This window comes from Entelurus aequoreus, linkage group LG06 (genome assembly GCF_033978785.1).
Source record: "Entelurus aequoreus isolate RoL-2023_Sb linkage group LG06, RoL_Eaeq_v1.1, whole genome shotgun sequence".
NCBI lineage: Eukaryota > Metazoa > Chordata > Actinopteri > Syngnathiformes > Syngnathidae > Entelurus > Entelurus aequoreus.
The window spans coordinates 81495902-81516352 of NC_084736.1; the positions used below are offsets into that span (position 1 = coordinate 81495902).

Here is a 20451-nt window from a genome sequence, read left to right on the forward strand (position 1 = left end):
TATTATTTTGAGAATTTTCTTTTCCTTTTTGCTTTCTTTTATTTGTAACTGGATTTGTGTATGTTTTGTAACTGGGTCTGTGTATTATTATTTTCACTTTTAACTTTAGAAAAGGACCCCAGGAAGCCTAACGTGGCGTGTAACAAAATATAAAGCCATAGGCTCACACAACTTCAGTAAATAATCCAAATTTGGAGTACAGCATCATAGTTTTCACAGCTTTTTGGTTGTTAGTGGTAGAAAGCGTTTTAAAGTAGAGTTCTAATTGTTTTTTAAAGGCACACTTACATTTATGAATATACAACTTAGCCAATAGTATAATGAGGTTGCAAAAGGTAAAATTCATTTTAAAAATTGTTCTTCATACAGTATAAATCCAAATAGCACATCTTTAAAACAAAGCACACATTTCTCATGAATATTGTCCAGGATGAAACGACAGATGCCTGCCATAATGAATAATAACATCAGACTATGTAACCCGCATCTTTCGAGCAGGGCGTGAAAATGCACTGCAAAAAGTCAGTGTTAAAAAAAAACAAGAAAAAAAATACAAAAATGAGGGGTATTTTATTTGAACTACGCAAAATGTATCTGCCAATAGAACAAGAAAATGTGGCTTGTCAATACTTTCCAAAACAAGTAAAATTAGCTGACCTAGATTAACCCAGAAATACCTTAAAATAAGTATATTCTCACTAATAACAAGTGCACTTTTCTTGGTAGGAAAAAAAAGAGACCTTTTTGCTCAATATGTTGAAATTAAGTAAATGCTAGTGCCATTATCTTGACAAAATGATATGCACTCTGCATTATAATTTGTTTTCATGCTTGAAGTAAGAAATTATTACTTTAAAAAAGTCGTTTTATACTTGTGAGTGTTGACGACACAGCTTTGCAACAGTTGATATTCTAGTTTCAAGCATGTTTTACTCAATATAGGTCATAACATTTCAGCAACAAGCTGTAATATCTTACTGAGATCATTTAAGACCAAAACCCTTAAAACAAGTAAAACACTCTAACATAAAATCTGCTTAGTGAGAAGAATTATCTTATCAGACAGAAAATAAGCAACTATCACCCTTATTTGAGATATTTAACCTTACTTAGATTGCAGTTTTTGCAGTGTGGTTCTGCATACACGGGCGCCATCTGGCGGTGCTGCTAAGAATGACAACGACATGAATTAACAACATCCAAGCAATTTATTCAATATTTAATATTTCGATACTGACAATATTGTGTTATTTACGAGAATACTAATAAAAAAACTAGAGTTGATTCTAATATTTATCTCCACAATTTGTGATGATGAATGTGGGCGGGAACATGAACGATGGAAGCGCGCTCCCGACACTTCAGGTGAATGAGAGTGGGAAAAGGACACGCTTTCGACGTGCGTCGCATTTTAAAAGACACGCAATTAGAAGAAAATGACTTATATTTCCTCATTTGGGGCGCATGTTTTCATGACAGCATATCTACTCTTCCTGGTGGGATGCGCAGCACAGAAAGTAAGTTTAGTCCACAAGTTTCTTCACAACTTTCTCGCTTGTTGACTTTCACTGTGAATCCCCACAATTTTAATTTGCGCCTGGGCAAAAAAATAACTAGCCCGATATTCAGGATTAAAAGTGTTTTGAAGGACGCAGAATTTAACACGTTACAATTCGGCGTGTTTGTGCCTGAAGTTAATCTGCTGTTTTGTGTGTTTTATCCGAGACTACACAACTATGTCAATCCAAAATTGGGGAATGCTTGCTCAGTCGGGGAATACAAGGCAACAACTTAAAAGTCAACATTTCTCCACAATTAATTATTTTTATAAGATAACACGCACGCCGAATTTAGCACAAGACAACACTGCTTCTGAACACCCCTTAGTTTGGGGGTTACAGTTAGCAACAGTTTGCATGTTAGTCATAAAGTTGAATTGCAGTTGTTTTTCAATGAAGTTATGCATTGTACTATTTATATCAGGGGTCACCAACCTTTTTGAAACCAAGAGCTACTTCTTGGGTGCTGATTAATGCGAAGGGCTACCAGTTTGATACACACTTAAATAAATTGCCAGAAATAGCCAATTTGCTCAATTTACCTTTAACTCTATGTTATTATTAATAATGAATGATATTTACACTTAATTGAACGGTTTAAAAGAAAAGAAAACACGAAAAAAAAATGACAATTAATTTTGAAACATAGTTTATCTTCAATTTCGACTCTTTAAAATTCAAAATTCAACCGAAAAAAAGAAGAGAAAAACTAGCTAATTCGAATCTTTTTGAAACAATTTAAAAAAGAATTTATGGAACATCATTAGTAATTTTTCCTGATGAAGATTAATTTTAGAATTTTGATGACATGTTTTAAATAGGTTAAAATCCAATCTGCACTTTGTTAGAATATATAACAAATTGGACCAAGCTATATTTCTAACAAAGACAAAACATTATTTCTTCTAGATTTTCCACAACAAAAATTTTAAAAGAAATTCAAAAGACTTTGAAATAAGATTTAAATTTGATTCTACAGATTTTCTAGATTTGCCAGAATCATTTTTTTGAATTTTAATCATAATAAGTTGGAAGAAATATTTCACAAATATTCTTTGTCGAAATAACAGAAGCGAAAATGAATAATAAAATTAAAATGTATTTATTATTCTTTACAATAAAAACAATAAATTTACCTGAACATTGATTTAAATTGTCAGGAAAGAAGAGGAAGGAATTTAAAAGGTAAAAAGGTATATGTGTTTAAAAATCCTAAAATCATTTTTAAGGTTGTATTTTTTCTCTAAAATTGTCTTTCTGAAAGTTATAAGAAGCAAAGTAAAAAAAAAAAAGAATTTATTTAAACAAGTGAAGACCAAGTCTTTAAAATATTTTCTTGGATTTTCAAATTCTATTTGAGTTTTGTCTCTCTTAGAATTAAAAATGTCGGGCAAAGCGAGACCAGCTTGCTAGTAAATAAATGAAATTTAAAAAATAGAGGCAGCTCACTGGTAAGTGCTGCTATTTGAGCTATTTTTAGAACAGGCCAGCGGGCTACTCATTTGGTCCTTACGGGCTACCTGGTGCCCGCGGGCACCGCGTTGGTGACCCCTGATTTATATGGACTGCTCCTGATAATTGGTTGTGTAGACTTGTATCAATGTAGCAACACAACATAACCACCTTCACAAACATGTTGTTTTCGATGAATAATTCTGTAGAATGTCTTAAATTTAGGGATGTTTTTGGTTTTTGATTGATTGATTGAAACTTTTATTAGTAGATTGCACAGTACAGTACATATTCCGTACAATTGACCACTAAATGGTAACCCCCCAATAAGTTTTTCAACTTGTTTAAGTCGGGGTCCACGTTAATCAATTCATGGTACAAATACAGGCCCGGCCCTAACCAATCTGGCGCCCTAGGCAAGATTTTAGGTGGCGCCCCCCCCACATCGGCAGTGAAGTGTATATACTCACAAAAAACCGAATAGCTTTGTCTTTGACCTTTTTTTTTTACTTAAAGAAAGCAAATTAACAATCGGAATAGTTAACAAGATAAAAAAAAATGAATAAATAAATGAATACAAAAAATAAAAAATGAATATCTAACAATCAATTTATTGTCATCATTACAGTGAAATGCTGAATAGCAGAATGCAAAGTAACAGTATAACATATTATATGAGAATGTTATGTTATGATTATCTTTAACCGAATCACAGCAGTGCTCAAATTAAAAAACAGCATTCCCTCTCATGTGATATTGCTTAATTAACATTAATGATGTGCACTTTAACAACTAGGCTTACAACTATACCTAATATATAAAGGGGTGGAAAAGTGACTATTACCTGCAGGGCAAACATTAGCTAACCAGAAAGCAATAACAATGTCAACAAAAAACACCTGCTTAAAAGATCTAATACAAATGTCTCTGAGGAATGTAAGGTGGGAGTACTGTAATTACCTAACGTTACATTATTATTTTCCATAACAATTTAGCCCCCTCCACAATATTAACCCGACGTTAAAACAGAACTAGCTATTTATTGATTAGCAATTGCCAAATCATGTAACATTAGCTTAATGCTAAAGGTTACTATCACATTCTGTAACAGACAAATAATTTCATGTAGGCTAACGTTACCTACCTGCTACCTCTGTCTTTTTCTCGTTTCTCCTCCTCTTCTTTTCTATTTTTTCTTCCCTGGGCACCTGACAGTTTTGGCCGTTTTGACATCTTGTGTTGTTTTTTTGATGAGGTGACGTCCAAAAAGAGTCATGATACGGGAAGGGAGGGGGGGGCGTAATGTTGTAACAAATAATATTTCTATTAAATAGGCTTTACTTTGCATTTTAATTAACGTGGGATTATTTTTTGTATTTAGAAATAATAGTACCAACTTTTTTTTCTTTTTTCTTTTTTTTTCTCCAACATTTGTGGCACTGGCGTGGCGCCCCCTGATGGACGGCGCCCTTAGCATTTGCCTATACGGCCTATGCCACGGGCCGGCCCTGTACAAATATATACTATCAGCATAATACAGTCATCACACAAGTTAATCACCAGAGTATATACATTGAATTATTTACATTATTTACAATCCGGGAGGTGGGATGGGGAGGGGGTTGAGGTGTTAGGTTTGGTTGATATCAGCACTTCAGTCATCAACAATAATATCATCAGAGAAATGGGCATTGAAACAGTGTAGGTCTGACTTGGTAGGATATGTACAGTGAGCATAGTGAGTTCAGATAGCATAAGAACAAGTATATACATTTGATTATTTACATTTGGTTATTTACAATCCGGGGAGGTGGGATGTGGTGGGGGGAGGGTGTTAGTCAAGGGTTGTAGTTGCATGGAGGTGTTGTTTTAGTGCGGTTTTGAAGGAGGATAGAGATGTACTTTCTTTTACACCTGTTGGGAGTGCATTCCATATTGATGTGGCATAGAAGGAGAATGAGTTAAGACCTTTGTTAGATCGGAATCTGGGTTTAACGTGGTTAGTGGAGCTCCCCCTGGTGTTGTGGTTATGGCGGTCATTTACGTTATGGAAGTAGTTTGACATGTACTTCGGTAGTGGATTTTATACAAACCCCGTTTCCGTATGAGTCGGGAAATTGTGTTAGATGTAAATATAAACGGAATACAATGATTTGCAAATAATTTTCAACCCATATTCAGTTGAATATGCTACAAAGACAACATATTTGATGTTCAAACTGATAGACATTTTTTTTTTTTTGCAAATAATCATTAACTTTAGAATTTGATGGCAGCAACACGTAACAAAGAAGTTGGGAAAGGTGGCAATAAATACTGATACAGTTGAGGAATGCTCATCAAACACTTATTTGGAACATCCCACAGGTGAGCAGGCAAATTGGGAACAGGTGGGTGCCATGATTGGGTATAAAAGTAGCTTCCATGAAATGCTCAGTCATTCACAAACAAGGACGGGGCGAGGGTCACCACTTTGTCAACAAATGCGTAAACAAGTTGTTGAACAGTTTAAGAAAAACCTTTCTCAAGCAGCTATTGCAAGGAATTTAGGGATTTCACCATCTACGCTCCGTAATATCATCAAAGGGTTCAGAAAATCTGGAGAAATCACTGCACGTAAGCAGCTAAGCCCGTGACCTTCCATCCCTCAGGCTGTACTGCATCAACAAGTGACATCATTGTGTAAAGGATATCACCACATGGGCTCAGGAACACTTCAGAAAACCACTGTCAGTAACTACAGTTGGTCGCTACATCTGCAAGTGCAAGTTAAAACTCTCCTATGCAAGGCGAAAACCGTTTATCAACAACACCCAGAAACGCCGTCGGCTTCGCTGGGCCTGAGCTCATCTAAGATGGACTGACGCAAAGTGGAAAAGTGTTCTGTGGTCTGACGAGTCCACATTTCAAATTGTTTTTGGAAACTGGACGTCGTGTCCTCCGGACCAAAGAGGAAAAGAACCACCCGGATTGTTCTAGGCGCAAAGTGTAAAAGCCAGCATGTGTGATGGTATGGGGGTGTATTAGTGGCCAAGACATGGGTAACTTACACATCTGTGAAGGCGCCATTAATGCTGAAAGGTACATGCAGCTTTTGGAGCAACATATGTTGCCATCCAAGCAACGTTACCATGGACGCCCCTGCTTATTTCAGCAAGACAATGCCAAGCCACGTGTTACAACAGTGTGGCTTCATAGTAAAACCCTTAAAACTTAAGATGTACATCAAGCAAGAATGATAAATAATTCCACCTGAGAAGCTTAAAAAATGTGTCTCCTCAGCTCCCAAACAAGTGTTGTTAAAAGGAAAGGCCATGTAACACAGTGGTGAACATGCCTTTTCCCAACTACTTTGGCACGTGTTGCAGCCATGAAATTGTAAGTTAATGATTATTTGCAAAAAACAAATAAAGTTTATGAGTTTGAACATCAAATATGTTGTCTTTGTAGTGCATTCAACTGAATATGGGTTGAAAAGGATTCGCAAATCATTGTATTCCGTTTATATTTACATCTAACACAATTTCCCAACTCATATGGAAACGGGGTTTATAGACCAGGCTCAGTGCAAGTTGTTTTACTCTGTCCTCCACCCTGAGCCAGCCCACTTTGGAGAAGTGGGTAGGAGTGAGGTGTGATCTGGGGTGGAGGTCTAGAAGTAACCTGACTAGCTTGTGCTGGGATGTTTGGAGTCTAGATTTGAGGGTTTTGGAGGTGCTAGGGTACCAGGAGGTGCAAGCGTAATCGAAAAAGGGTTGAACTAGAGTTCCCGCTGGAATCTTCAAGGTGCTTTTGTTGACCCGAGAGGAGATTCTGTAGAGATCATCATGCTATGGATGTAAAAAAAAAAAGTCGGCATTGGAAATTTCGTCAACTTCTCGTGCCCGACTGTTCACAAGTTTTAAACAACAACTGAAACATGGATACATCTGGAAAGTTGGAAATGTAAGATCGGGCCCCTTTAATTTGAACAACCTATACTGTAATCGGGGGTCTTTTTACACAAGAACTACCTACAGTCGCGATCAAAGGTTGACATACACTTGTAAAGAACATCATGTCATGGCTGTCTTGTTTCCAATCATTTCTACAACTCTTATTTTTTTGTGATGTAGTGATTGGAGCACATACTTGTTGGTCACGAAAAAACATTCATGAAGTTTGGTTTCTTTTATGAATTTATTATGGATCTACTGAAAATGTGAAAATATGTCCCTTGGCAAGTTTCACTGCAATAAGGCACTTTTGGTAGCCACCCACAAGCTTCTGCTGGAATTGTTGACCACTCCTCTTGACAAAATTGGTGCAGTTCAGCTAAATGTGTTGGTTTTCTGACATGGACTTGTTTCTTCAGCATTGTCCACACGTTTAAGTCGGGACTTTGGGAAGGCCATTCTAACACCTTCATTCTAGCCTGATTTAGCCATTCCTTTACCACTTTTGACGTGTGTTTGGGGTAGGGGTGTAACGGTACACAAAAATTTCGGTTCGGTACGTACCTCGGTTTAGAGGTCACGGTTCGGTTCATTTTCGGTACAGTAAGAAAACAACAAAATATACATTTTTGGGTTATTTATTTACAAAATTTGCGAAATCTTCCTCCAAAAATATTTTTCTGAGTGGAATATTTGATGTGAAGTAATGGGAGCCTTGGATAGGTCAATAATTCATAATAACATTGATTTTGATTCAATATTATGTTTTGAGCAATGACAGTTGTGCGCGCACAATTTGTTTTGTTTTTAACCCCTTCTTAACCCTGGACGTACATTGAAAATACACGCAACCCTAACTCAAAATGCCGGACGGACATTTGAGGCATTTAAGAAACTCCGCCCTGACAGCTCCGCAAAAGAGGACATGTCCGGTGAAAAGAGGACGTATGGTCAGTCTATCGTAGCCCGTTAGCTGCTAGCATGCCGTGTGTTGTGCCTCGGTGTGCATTGTTTACACAACGTGCGTTACGTTACTTAATATGTCCGTGTGGAAACTCGTTCGGTACACCTCCGAACCGAACCGGAACCCCCGTACTGAAATAGTTCAATACAAATACACGTACCGTTACACCCCTAGTTTGGGGTCATTGTCCTGTTGGAGCACCCAACTGTGCCCAAGACCCAACCTCCGGGCTGATGATTTTAGCTTGTCCTGAAGAATTTGGAGGTAATCCTCCTTTTTCATTGTCCCATTTAAATCACCAGTTCCGTTGGCAGCAAAACAGGCCCAGAGCATAATACTACCACCACCATGCTTAACGGTGGGCATGGTGTTCCTGGGATTAAAGGCCAAACATATTGCTGGGTATTGTAGCCAAACAGCTAAATTTTTGTTTCATTTGACATCACATGGACAAAGATAAGACCTTCCGGAGGAAAGTTTTGTGGTCAGATGAAACAAAAATTAAGCAGTTTGGCCACAATACCCAGCAATATGTTTGGAGGAGAAAAGGTGAGTCCCTTAATTCCAGGAACACCATTCCTACCATCAAGCATGGTGGTGGTAGTATCATGCTCTGGGCCTGTTTTGCTGCCAATGGAACTGGTGCTTTACAGAGGGTAAATGGGACAATGAAAAAGGAGGATTACCTCCAAATTCTTCAGGACAAGCTAAAATCATCAGTCTCTAAAGCGGGGGTGTCAAACCTGAACAGGTTGAAAAAAATGAGCCACATTTTTTTAAATGAATGAAACTGCTGTTCTAAATGTGTCCACTAGATGTCACCATAGCAATTATTTGTATCTTTGTAGATGATGCTACATATGTAAAAAATTAAATAAACCACACGATGTTAGTGCACCAGTCGAGGAAAATGAGCAAACTACAAAAATAACATCCTGTAATTTGATTTTGATATTATTATCTTATCTTGATAGATTGAAAATGAACACCAATGAGTTGAACATTATCACATAATTTATTCAGAAAGTATAAATAACGACAAATAAAGATAGAACACTATTAACTGCAACATGTAAGTGTAAAAAAAACCAACAACATTATGATTTGTAAATTTTCAGAATGTGCTCGTTCTACTTTTAAACAAAGAAAACTATCTGAAGTTGTCTTTATTTTGAAGTTATCGTGCCGTGATTATACCAGTCCGGCCCACTTGGGAGTAGATTTTTCTCCGTGTGGCCCCCGGATCTAGGGTAGGGGATAGCGGGGGGTGTATATTGTAGAGTCCCGGAAGAGTTAGTGCTCAGTGTTTCCCACACATTAATTTATTTGTCGCGGCCCACCACGAAAGAATTAAGGCCGCTACAAAAAAAAAAAAAAATTGAATTTTTTTTGTTGAAAATTATTATTTTTTTGAATTTTTTTGAATTTTTTGTCCTGTCCAGCTTCTCAGGCAAATCATATAGTTGATGTAGATGCCCATATCGGCTGTTCAGATTTACTTTACAAAAGAGAAGTCTAGGATCAAGATTTTTGGAGCTCTTTGTTCAGTGGATCAGATGTTTGATGAAGCTTTGTGTCTATCTACCACCACTACTGTTTTCTGTTTATTTGTTACTGACTGTGGCAGGACACCTCTGCCTCTGTTTCACTTTATGTTGCTGGTAAATAATATGGTTGTAGTAGTAGGCTAAAGTTAAATGATTTAGTATGCACTAATTAAAGGGGCAGAGCTTTAAGAGACATTTTAGCTTTTATATTTTTATAAGATGTATTTTTTGTAAGAACCACAATTAATAAATATATTTCAGTGAATAACTTATTGTTCAAATCTGTATATAAATATGTACATAAAGTGTTGTAATTATATTGTAAAATGGATGGATGGATGGACGTTTAAAACAAAACTGTTATTATTCATTAGTAAGTATACATTATTTGAGCCTTTTTAGAGAAAATCATATCATTGTAGTAAATTATGCAAATTACTCGATGATGTCACGGTGACCACGCCCATAGCCACGCCCCCACCGCCACAGGCATCTTGGCAGTTTATGGGAAACACTGGTGCTGCAAGGGGTTCTGGGTATTTGTCCTGTTGTGTTTATGTTGTGTTACGGTGCGGATGTTCTCCCGAAATGTGTTTGTCATTCTTGTTTGGTGTGGGTTCACAGTGTGGCGCATATTTGTAACAGTGTTAAAGTTTGTTTATACGGCCACCTTCAGTGTGACCTGTATGGCTGTTGACCAAGTATGCCTTGCATTCAATTGTGCGTGTGAAAAGCCGTATATATTATGTGATTGGGCCGGCATGCAAAGGCAGTGCCTTTAAGGTTTATTGGCGCTCTGTACTTCTCCCTACGTCCGTGTACACAGCGACGTTTTAAAAAGTCATACATTTTACTTTTTGAAACCGATACCGATCATTTCCGATATTACATTTGAAAGCATTTATCGGCCGGTAATATCGGCAGTCCGATATTATCGGACATCCCTACAAATTGGTAATGCACAGCACTCCTACTCTTGTTTTAGCATGTAAAAACATTTTAAAAAATGTTCCTCATCCAGTTACCTCCAAGCTGGACGGTTGTGGCTTGTGCAGCCCTTTGAGACACTTGTGATTAAGGGCTATATAAATAAACTTTGATTGATTGATTGATTGATTATATTTCAACAGCTGTTTGTTTGTTGGTGTGAAGGATTTTCTGTTACAAAAACAAACAAAAAAACGTCAACGCTTCCATGTTTACTGACGACTGAGAGTCGGCATACCAAAGTATTAAGCCTTGACAGAGATCTCCAGTACTTCCATCTGTCAAGAGTCGTCCTTTCCGCTAATGGAGAAGGGAGGATCAGCAACACAATTCTAAGAACTGGACATCCACATTAATAGTGCAAAACAAATAAGAGTACACTGCAAAAAGTCAGTGTTCAAAAACAAGAAAAAAAATACAAAAATATGTGGTATTTTATTTGAACTAAGCAAAATTATCTGCCAATAGAACAAGAAAATGTGGCTTGTCAAACTTTCCAAAACAAGTAAAATTAGCTAACTTCAATGAACCCAAAAATACCTTTAAAATAAGTATATTGTCACTAATAACAAGTGCGCTTTTCTTGGTAGAAAAAAAAATTAGACCTTTATGCTCAATATGTTGAAAAATATTCTTAAATGAAGTAAATGCTAGTGCCATTATCTTGACATAATGATATGCGCTCGGCATTACATTTCTTGAAACCAGCAAACTTATACTAAAAACTAATTTATTGTTCTTAATGGAAAGGCAACAAGGCAAGCGCTTGTTACTCTCGGGGTCTCCTAGCCGCTCAGGCAAATAAAATTGTCTAAAAATGCATTTTTCCATGGATAACATGACATAATCGCGTCAAGTGCGTGCTCTTTCAGTCAATTAGTGCGCATATATACAGCCCGACACCCGGCCAAAATTGTAATTTTGAAGAATTTATCTGAATGTGCATGAACTATTTCTGTTCAAAATTGTTAGAAATGTTAAATGTTTAAATATTAACTGTCAGTTTACTGTACTGTGCCAACTGTACTACTATATGAGTACCTATTTTCTATTGTTTCATTGGAAATAAAAGAGCAAAGTCCATTTGGCTGTCATCTGTTTTAATTATGAGACACAATTGTGTCAAAGTCATGATTTTTTTTAATGCTTGAAATAAGAAGTGATTACTTTAAAAAAAGTAGTTTTATACTTGTGAGAGTTGATGACACAGCTTTGCAACACTTGATGTTCTAGTTTCAAGCATGTTTTACTCAATAGACACTACCGTTCAAAAGTTTGGGGTCACATTGAAATGTCCTTATTCTTTAAGGAAAAGCACTGTACTTTTCAATGAAGATAACTTTAAACTAGTCTTAACTTGAAAGAAATACACTCTATACATTGCTAATGTGGTAAATGACTATTCTAGCTGCAAATGTCTGCTTTTTGGTGCAATATCTACATAGGTGTATAGAGGCCCATTTCCAGCAACTATCACTCCAGTGTTCTAATGGTACAATGTGTTTGCTCATTGGCTCAGAAGGCTAATTGATGATTAGAAAACCCTTGTGCAATCATGTTCACACATCTGAAAACACTTTAGCTCGTTACAGAAGCTACAAAACTGACCTTCCTTTGAGCAGATTGAGTTTCTGGAGCATCACATTTGTGGGGTCAATTAAACGCTCAAAATGGCCAGAAAAAGAGAACTTTCATCTGAAACTCGACAGTCTATTCTTGTTCTTAGAAATGAAGGCTATTCCACTAAATTGTTTGGGTGACCCCAAACTTTTGAACGGTAGTGTAGGTCATCAAATTTTAGCAACAACAGATCATTTAGGACCAAAACCCTTAAAAGAAGTAAAACACTCTAACATAAAATCTTCTTAGTGAGAAGAATTATCTTATCAGACAGAAAATAAGCAAATATCACCCTTAGATTTCAGTTTTTGCAGTGTACCTGGGGCTGGAGCATTGTTTACCGTCACCCAGTTGCTTGGTTTATGAATATTTCAATAACAAATCGGTAATGCAGAGCACTCCTACGCTTGTTTTAGAATGTAAAAACATTTTTAATCTGTTCCTCATCCAGTTGCCTCCTAGCTGGACGGTTATATTTCAAAAGCTGTTTGTTGGTGTTAAAAAACCGTCAAAGCTTCCATGTTTACTGACGACAGAGTCTGCATACCAAAGCATAAGCCTTGACAGAGATCTCCAGTACTTCCATCTGCCATTGTAAATAATGTAAATAATTCAATGTGATTATCTTGTGTGATGACTGTATTATTATTTACCAGCAACATAAAGTGAAACAGAGGCAGAGGTGTCCTGCCACAGTCAGTAACAAATAAACAGAAAACAGTAGTGGTCAAATACAAATAAGGCAACAAGAGAAGTATCCTACACTTCTCTTTTGTAAAGTAAATCTGAACAGACTATATGGGCATCTACATCAACTATATGATTTGCCTGAGAAGCTGGACAGGACAAATACAAATAAAAATTATTTTTTAATTTTTTAAATTTGTGGCGGACGTAATTCTTTCGTGGCGGGCCGCCACAAATAGTATATCTGATAGTATATATCTGTATCATGAATCAATTTAAGTGGACCTCGACTTAAACAAGTTGAAAAACTTATTCGGGTGTTACCATTTAGTGGTCAATTGTACGGAATATGTACTTCACTGTGCAACCTACTAATAAAAGTCTCAAGAGTCGTCCTTTCCGCTGATGGAGAATGGCGGCTCGGCGGCACAATTCTTAGAACCGGACAACAAAAGCCCTCGGTATATTGAATTGTCGGCGTCCAGCTTTAGTTCCTGTATGCATAGGGTGCTCACTATCTTTGCAATTATCTGCCTGAAGGGGCACGCTAAATGATGGCTTTGTCCTCGGCTCCCCTTTTGTATTAAGTTGATTTTTGGAACAGCATAAACAAGCTTGGAATTCATTCTCTCCACCAGCCGTTCAGGACCGCCGGTTACTATTCAGCAATATTTACAGTAGAGTTTATTTTGTGGCTTTGCTCCGCTTTGATTTGAAATTGTGTGAGGGTAATTCATCTCTGCTTTAACTGAGATACACTGTAAGAACTCTCTTTTAGGTTATTCATTATCTGGCAACAGTCAGATGGATAGGAACGGGCAAGTAACCTGCGTTTGTAACATTATTTCCTCATGGTGTGATTCTTTAAGTGGTCTTGAAGCACTGTAAGGTCTGTAGGACACTGAGTTGATAGCTTGTGTCATGTAGACAATAGTCGGAATTTAGTGGCAGACTCCTTTCCCCCCCCTCCCAGCAAGGTCATTGTGAGTGCATCAAATAAATCTGTTTCATGAATACCAGTTTCAAAGATATATATACTGTAGTGTTCCCGTCGTCAACATGCGTAATAAAAAGCCAAAGCCTACCATGAATGGATGCGACTAATACGTGTATTCACAGCCTGATGGATTCCTCTTTGCCACAGAGGTCCATTGTTCAAAAACTATCAAGGACACATCAATGCAGCAAAGCATCGCATGTTCCTTCATTAACACACTTTCTCTCCACCACAGACAAATACTCATTGGAGCATTAAATATGTTTTCATCAGCTGCTAAAATGTACCAGAAAACATTTTATAACCAACACTCTTAAATGAGAAAGAAGAAGCCTCATATTTCAGCGTTTGGAGTAGGGCTGCACAATTCTGGAACAAAATCTCGATTTGGCCTTTTTGCTTGACGATCTAATGTCCCACAAATTATTGCCAATAAACAATATTATTGTCAGCATTATTTTGAGACAAATTTAAGCACTAATGTCAGTGTTTCCCATAAACTGCCAAGATACCTGTGGCGGTGGGGGCGTGGCTATGGGCGTGGTCACCATGACATCATCGAGTAATTTGCATAATTTACTACAATGATATGATTTTCTCTAAAAAGGCTAAAAAAATGTATACTTACTAATTAATAATAACAGTTTTGTTTTAAACGTCCATCCATCCATCCATCCATCCATCCATTTTACAATATAATTACAACACTTTATGTACATATTTATATACAGATTTGAACAATAAGTTATTCACTGAAATATATTTATTAATTGTGGTTGTTACAAAAAATATATCTTATAAAATATAAAAGCTAAAATGTCTCTTAAAGCCATACTTGCCAACCTTGAGACCTCCAATATCGGGAGGGGGGGGTTTGTTTGGGGGCGGGGGCGTGGTTGGGGGCGTGGTTATATATATATATATATATATATATATATATATATATATATATATATATATATATATATATATATATATATATATACATATATATATATATATATATATATATGTGTATGAAATACTTGACTTTCAGTGAATTCTAGCTATATATATATTTTTTTTATTGTATTTTATTTACATAGAAAAAAAAAACAACAACTTGAATTTCAGTGTTCCAGTGGCTATCCATTAGATCAGACCTGGGCATTCTGCGGCCCGCGGGCCGCATCCGGCCCTTTGTGCGTCCCTGTCCGGCCCGCGTGAGGCCAATTATAAATTACAAAATAAATTTAAAAAAGTATCTATGTCGAGTGTGCAATACAACGGTGCTGCTTTTGTTTTGAAAATCGTTATTTGTATTACTTCCGTGTGGACGTATGCGTGATTGTGAGTGAATGTGAACAACTGCAATTACAAAATAAAGTTGAAAAAACATCTATGTCCTGCGCGCAATACAACTGTGCTGCTTTTATTTTGAAAAGTATTATTTATGGGCGTGTGTCCGTGTGTAACCTGCGAGTGAAGGTGCACATGCAGCGACAAGTGATGCACGGTTTACACCCGAGACGCTAAAAAGAGAAAAGTTGATGAGGAATGGCGTGTTTTCAACAGCACATGAACTGCAAAGCAACGTCCCCTCACCTAAGGTGCGTGCCTGCGCAATTGCGCACTGCTCAAGCGTCTGCTGCGCGCAGCAAGTATATGCCGCGCACCAAATCAAATCCCATCTGAATTATAAACAAAATAAACATATTTATTCTATGGAATTTTGCAATGCAACTTTGAGTGACAGTGACAACAAGCGGCCCTAACGGTGTTCATCAACACCGTTCAATTATTGTAACGTCTATCGAGATGCTTCGAGGACAGGAATTATATCGATCACTTTATTGAACAAAACTGTTTATATTCGGACATAACCACACCAAAAACATGAGTAAAACAATTCTATCTGGAAAAACTAGTCATTTTCTGCCGTACAAACCAGGCCAAAAGCAACTTGTCATCTGTCACCAACACGCATAGCACTAAACCACTGGTGCGTTTAAGGCCACACAAAAAGTCGGACAACTCAAACACCACACAAAGTTACACTATGACTCCTCAGTCATACGTGTGCTTATTTTACTGTCATTTATTATTAATGTTAATTTATATATATTAGTAATGGAATGCTGTTACACACACTATGTTGAAGTATTACTATTATTATTATTATTATTATTATTATTTATCTTACGGTATATATCAAAAATAATATTGAGCAAAATTTAATTGAAATATTGTCGATGTGGCCCTCCAGCAGTGCTCGGGTAGCTCATGCGGCCCCCGGTAAAAATTAATTGCCCACCCCTGCATTAGATGGCAGTATTGTCCTGTTTAACTTCTCCGTTCATGATGAGTATATCATTTCGGCCGCCATGTCTGTAATTTCCTCGTTCTTCTGCTTCGTCTCCTTGTTGTGTGCGCAGTTGTGCACTCTATAAAAGCCCTAGATGTTATGACGTCTTTGGGCAGGCAAGCTGTTTATTTTGTGGGAAAGCGGACGTGAGAACAGGCTGTACCCACTCAGTCTCAGGTCCGCATTGAGCTGGAGGGGGCGTGGCCTCCAGCTCCGGCTGAATACCGGGAGTTTGTCGGGAGAAAATCTCTGCCGGGAGGTTGTCGGGAGAGGCGCTGAATATCGGGATTCTCCCGCTAAAAACGGGAGGGTTGGCAAGTATGCTTAAAGCTCTGCCCCTTTAATTAGTGCATACTAAATAATTTAACTTTAGCCTACTACTACAACCATATTATTTACCAGCAACATAAAGTGAAACAGAGGCAGAGGTGTCCTGCCACAGTCAGTGACAAATAAACAGAAAACAGTAGTGGTCAAATACAAATAAGGCAACAAGAGAAGTATCCTACACTTCTCTTTTGTAAAGTAAATCTGAACAGCCTATATGGGCATCTACATCAACTATATGATTTGCCTGAGAAGCTGGACAGGACAAAAAAATAAAAAAAAAATAAAAAAAATATTTATTTATTTTTAAAATTTGTGGCGGACGTAATTCTTTCGTGGCGGGCCGCCACAAATAAATGAATGTGTGGGAAACACTGAATGTAATCATTATATGTAATAATAATAATAATAATAATAATGCAAGAACGGACAACCCTTTCAAACGCTATAAACTCCATCCATCCATCTTCTTACGCTTATCCGAGGTCGGGTCGCGGGGCCCTTTCCTCTCCCCAGCCACTTCGTCCAGCTCTTCCCGGGGGACCCCGAGGCGTTCCCAGGCCAGCCGGGAGACATAGTCTTCCCAACGTGTCCTGGGTCTTCCCCGTGGCCTCCTACCGGTCGGACGTGCCCTAAACACCTCCCTAGGGAGGCGTTCGGGTGGCATCCTGACCAGATGCCCGAACCACCTCATCTGGCTCCTCTCCATGTGGAGGAGCAGCGGCTTTACTTTGAGCTCCTCCTGGATGACAGAGAGGAGATGTGGGACGTGCAACAAGGACATCCCTAGAAGGCGCTCGTGAGGCATCCGCATGAGATGCCTGAACCACCTAAGCTGGCTCCTTTCCAAGCGAAGGAGCAGCGGCTCTACTCCCGAGTGTCTCTCGGGTGACTGAACTTCTCACCCTATCTCTAAGGCGGATGCCAGCCACCCTTCTGAGGAAACTCATTTATCCACGATCTTATTCTTTCGGTCATGACCGTAGGTGAGAGTAGGAATGTAGATAGCTCGGTAGACCGAGAGCTTTGCCTTCTGGCTCAGCTCTCGTTTCGTCACAACAGCGCGGCAGAGAGACTGCAATACTGCCCCAGCTGCTCCGATTCTCCGGCTGATTTCCTTCTCCATCTTTCTACTTTGAAGTCGACCGATAAAAACGCATTAAACGAGGACAAAAATTTGACTCGGCAAATATAAACAAAATGAAACACTGGCGGAAAGCAATAATCGATAAGAAAAACAAGTAAACCGGAGTTTTGACCCGGAGAAGGCGGGGTCGGTAAAAAAATGCGTCCCTTGAATGCGCGGACTTGCGGAAACGTGCGTCCTTCCTTATTTCAATGCGCAAAAAGACACAAATCTCCAGGTTGGGGAGGAGATCTTGCCCCAAGTGGAGGAGTTCAAGTACCTAGGAGTCTTGTTCACGAGTGAGGGAAGAGTGGATCGTGAGATCGACAGGCGGATCGGTGCGGCGTCTTCAGTAATGCGGACGCTGTATCGATCCGTTGCGGTGAAGAAGGAGCTGAGCCGGAAGGCAAAGCTGTCAATATACCGGTCGATCTACGTTCCCATCCTCACCTATGGTCATGAGCTTTGGGTTATGACCGAAAGGACAAGATCACGGGTACAAGCGGCCCAAATGAGTCTCCTCCGCCGGGTGGTGGGTCTCTCCCTTAGAGATAGGGTGAGAAGCTCTGTCTTCCGGAAGGAGCTCAAAGTAAAATCGCTGCTCCTCCACATCGAGAGGAGCCAGATGAGGTGGTTCGGGCATCTGCTAGGGAGGTGTTTCGGGCACGTCCGACCGGCAGGAGGCCATGGGGAAGACCCAGGACACGTTGGGAAGATTATGTCTCCCGGCTGGCCTGGGAATGCCTCGGGATCCCCCGGGAGGAGCTGGACCAAGTGGCTGCGAAGAGGGAAATCTGGGCTTCTCTGCTTAGGCTGCTGCCCCCGCGACCCGACCTCGGATAAGTGGAAGAAAATGGATGAATGGAAAAGACACAAAAAGCGCGCTAACGCCAACAGTGGTAATGCATATTTATACTAACCTCTTTAAAGCTCACTTAACGGCATGTCCACAAGGCTCACTAGTCACTATCTAATGTGGGGATGTCCTCTACTTTATATATGGCGGGATGGGGCTAAAGTCCTCACTTATGGAGCTGCTGTAGGATTAAAACCGCTGTTAGGCCCGCGGCCCATTGGCACATTTTCACTCCGGCCCTTGGAGCCAAAACGTTTGGACACCCCTGCCCTACAACTTACAGATGCCAGAGCTTAATCGGGTTGTTTGTACACTCTGATTTGAACATGCATCCACTGGCAGGAGCCCAGTATTGACTTTACAGGCCAGGTGAGGGTTAAATATCGGGCTCCAGTATCAGTGCTTCTCACAGTGTAAGGCATAACATCTGTTTTTCCCTCTTAAATAGTATTGGCAGGTGAATATACACATGAATTAATTGTATCCAAAAGCCTCAGATCTCCTAAAACTGTTTTTAATTTTTTTAAATTTTTTTAGTTCACATAATGTGATAAATATTAAGATTAGTAATATTATACCACAATATTATTACTATATTTTACATTATTTATATTTTATATTGTACTTTTATTGTATTTATGTGTGATACTCATTAATGAGTATTTCTCTAATACTACTATTTTTTTTAGTAAATGTTCAAGTACTGTGTGGTGACTCGGTTTTCATATGCCTTACTTTCGTATGATTCCGTTTTTCGCATTTACAGTCCAACATTACGCGTTGAAAAGTAGTCTATTTACCCATGAAGCATTCTGTGGAATCGAGTATCCAAACAAAGAATCCCACACGTTGGTGACTCAGTTTCTCTACTTTTAGAATAGAATAAAATAGAACAGAAAGTACTTTATTGATCCCTGGGGCAAATTCAGCACCACAGTTCGCTCACAGTAGACAATAAACATTTAGGTATTTTTTTACATGTGAATAATATAAATACAGTCTATTATACAGCATTATTTACATGTGAATAATATAAAAACAGTCTATTATACAGCATTATTTACATGTGAATAATATAAATACAGTCTATTATACAGCATTATTCACATGTGAATAATATAAATACAGTCTATTATACAGCATTATTCACATGTGAATAATATAAATACAGTCTATTATACAACATTATTCACATGTGAATAATATAAATACAGTCTATTATACAGCATTATTCACATGTGAATAATATAAATACAGTCTATTATACAGCATTATTCACCTGTGAATAACATAAATACAGTCTATTATACAGCATTATTCACCTGTGAATAACATAAATACAGTCTATTATACAGCATTATTCGCATGTGAATAATATAAATACAGTCTATTATACAGCATTATTCACATGTGAATAATATAAAAACAGTCTATTATACAGCATTATTCACATGTGAATAACATAAATACAATCTATTATACAGCATTATTCACATGTGAATAACATAAATACAGTCTATTATACAGCATTATTCACATGTGAATAATATAAATACAGTATTATACAGCATTATTCATATGTGAATAATATAAATACAGTCTATTATACAGCATTATTCACAAGTGAATAATATAAACATAGTCTATTATACAGCATTATTCACATGTGAATAACATAAATACAGTCTATTATACAGCATTATTCACATGTGAATAACATAAATACAGTCTATTATACAGCATTATTCACATGTGAATAACATAAATACAGTCTATTATACAGCTTTATTCACATGTGAATAATATTTTATTATTGAGTGTGACTGCAAAATAAGCCCGATTTCCCCCCGCATTGATAGAAGAAGAAGGTGAGAAACCCTATTAAATTGAATATAGTACAAAGGTGGCGTTCGCATGATACTCCTGTCCTCCCTCTCCGCTTGCCACCGTCTTTGCCAACAAACGTCTTTAATAATTAGTGAAGTTAAATGTTTATTTATCCATTTCGTTCATTTATATTGATTTCATTTTGTAAAATTATTGGTATTCA

General features: G+C 38.0%; 1 protein-coding gene across 2 annotated transcripts in view; it reads left to right on the forward strand.

Moving 5' to 3' along the window:
• The first annotated feature begins 1356 nt into the window (after window positions 1-1356).
• si:dkey-112e17.1 (uncharacterized) overlaps window positions 1357-20451 on the forward strand; it is a 73800-nt gene continuing 54705 nt past the window's right edge. For both annotated transcript variants that reach the window (XM_062051636.1, XM_062051637.1), the window contains exon 1: window positions 1357-1517. In XM_062051636.1, coding sequence (XP_061907620.1) covers window positions 1437-1517 — 81 coding nt within the window. In that variant the 5' untranslated portion in view covers window positions 1357-1436. The remainder of the gene's footprint in view (window positions 1518-20451) is intronic.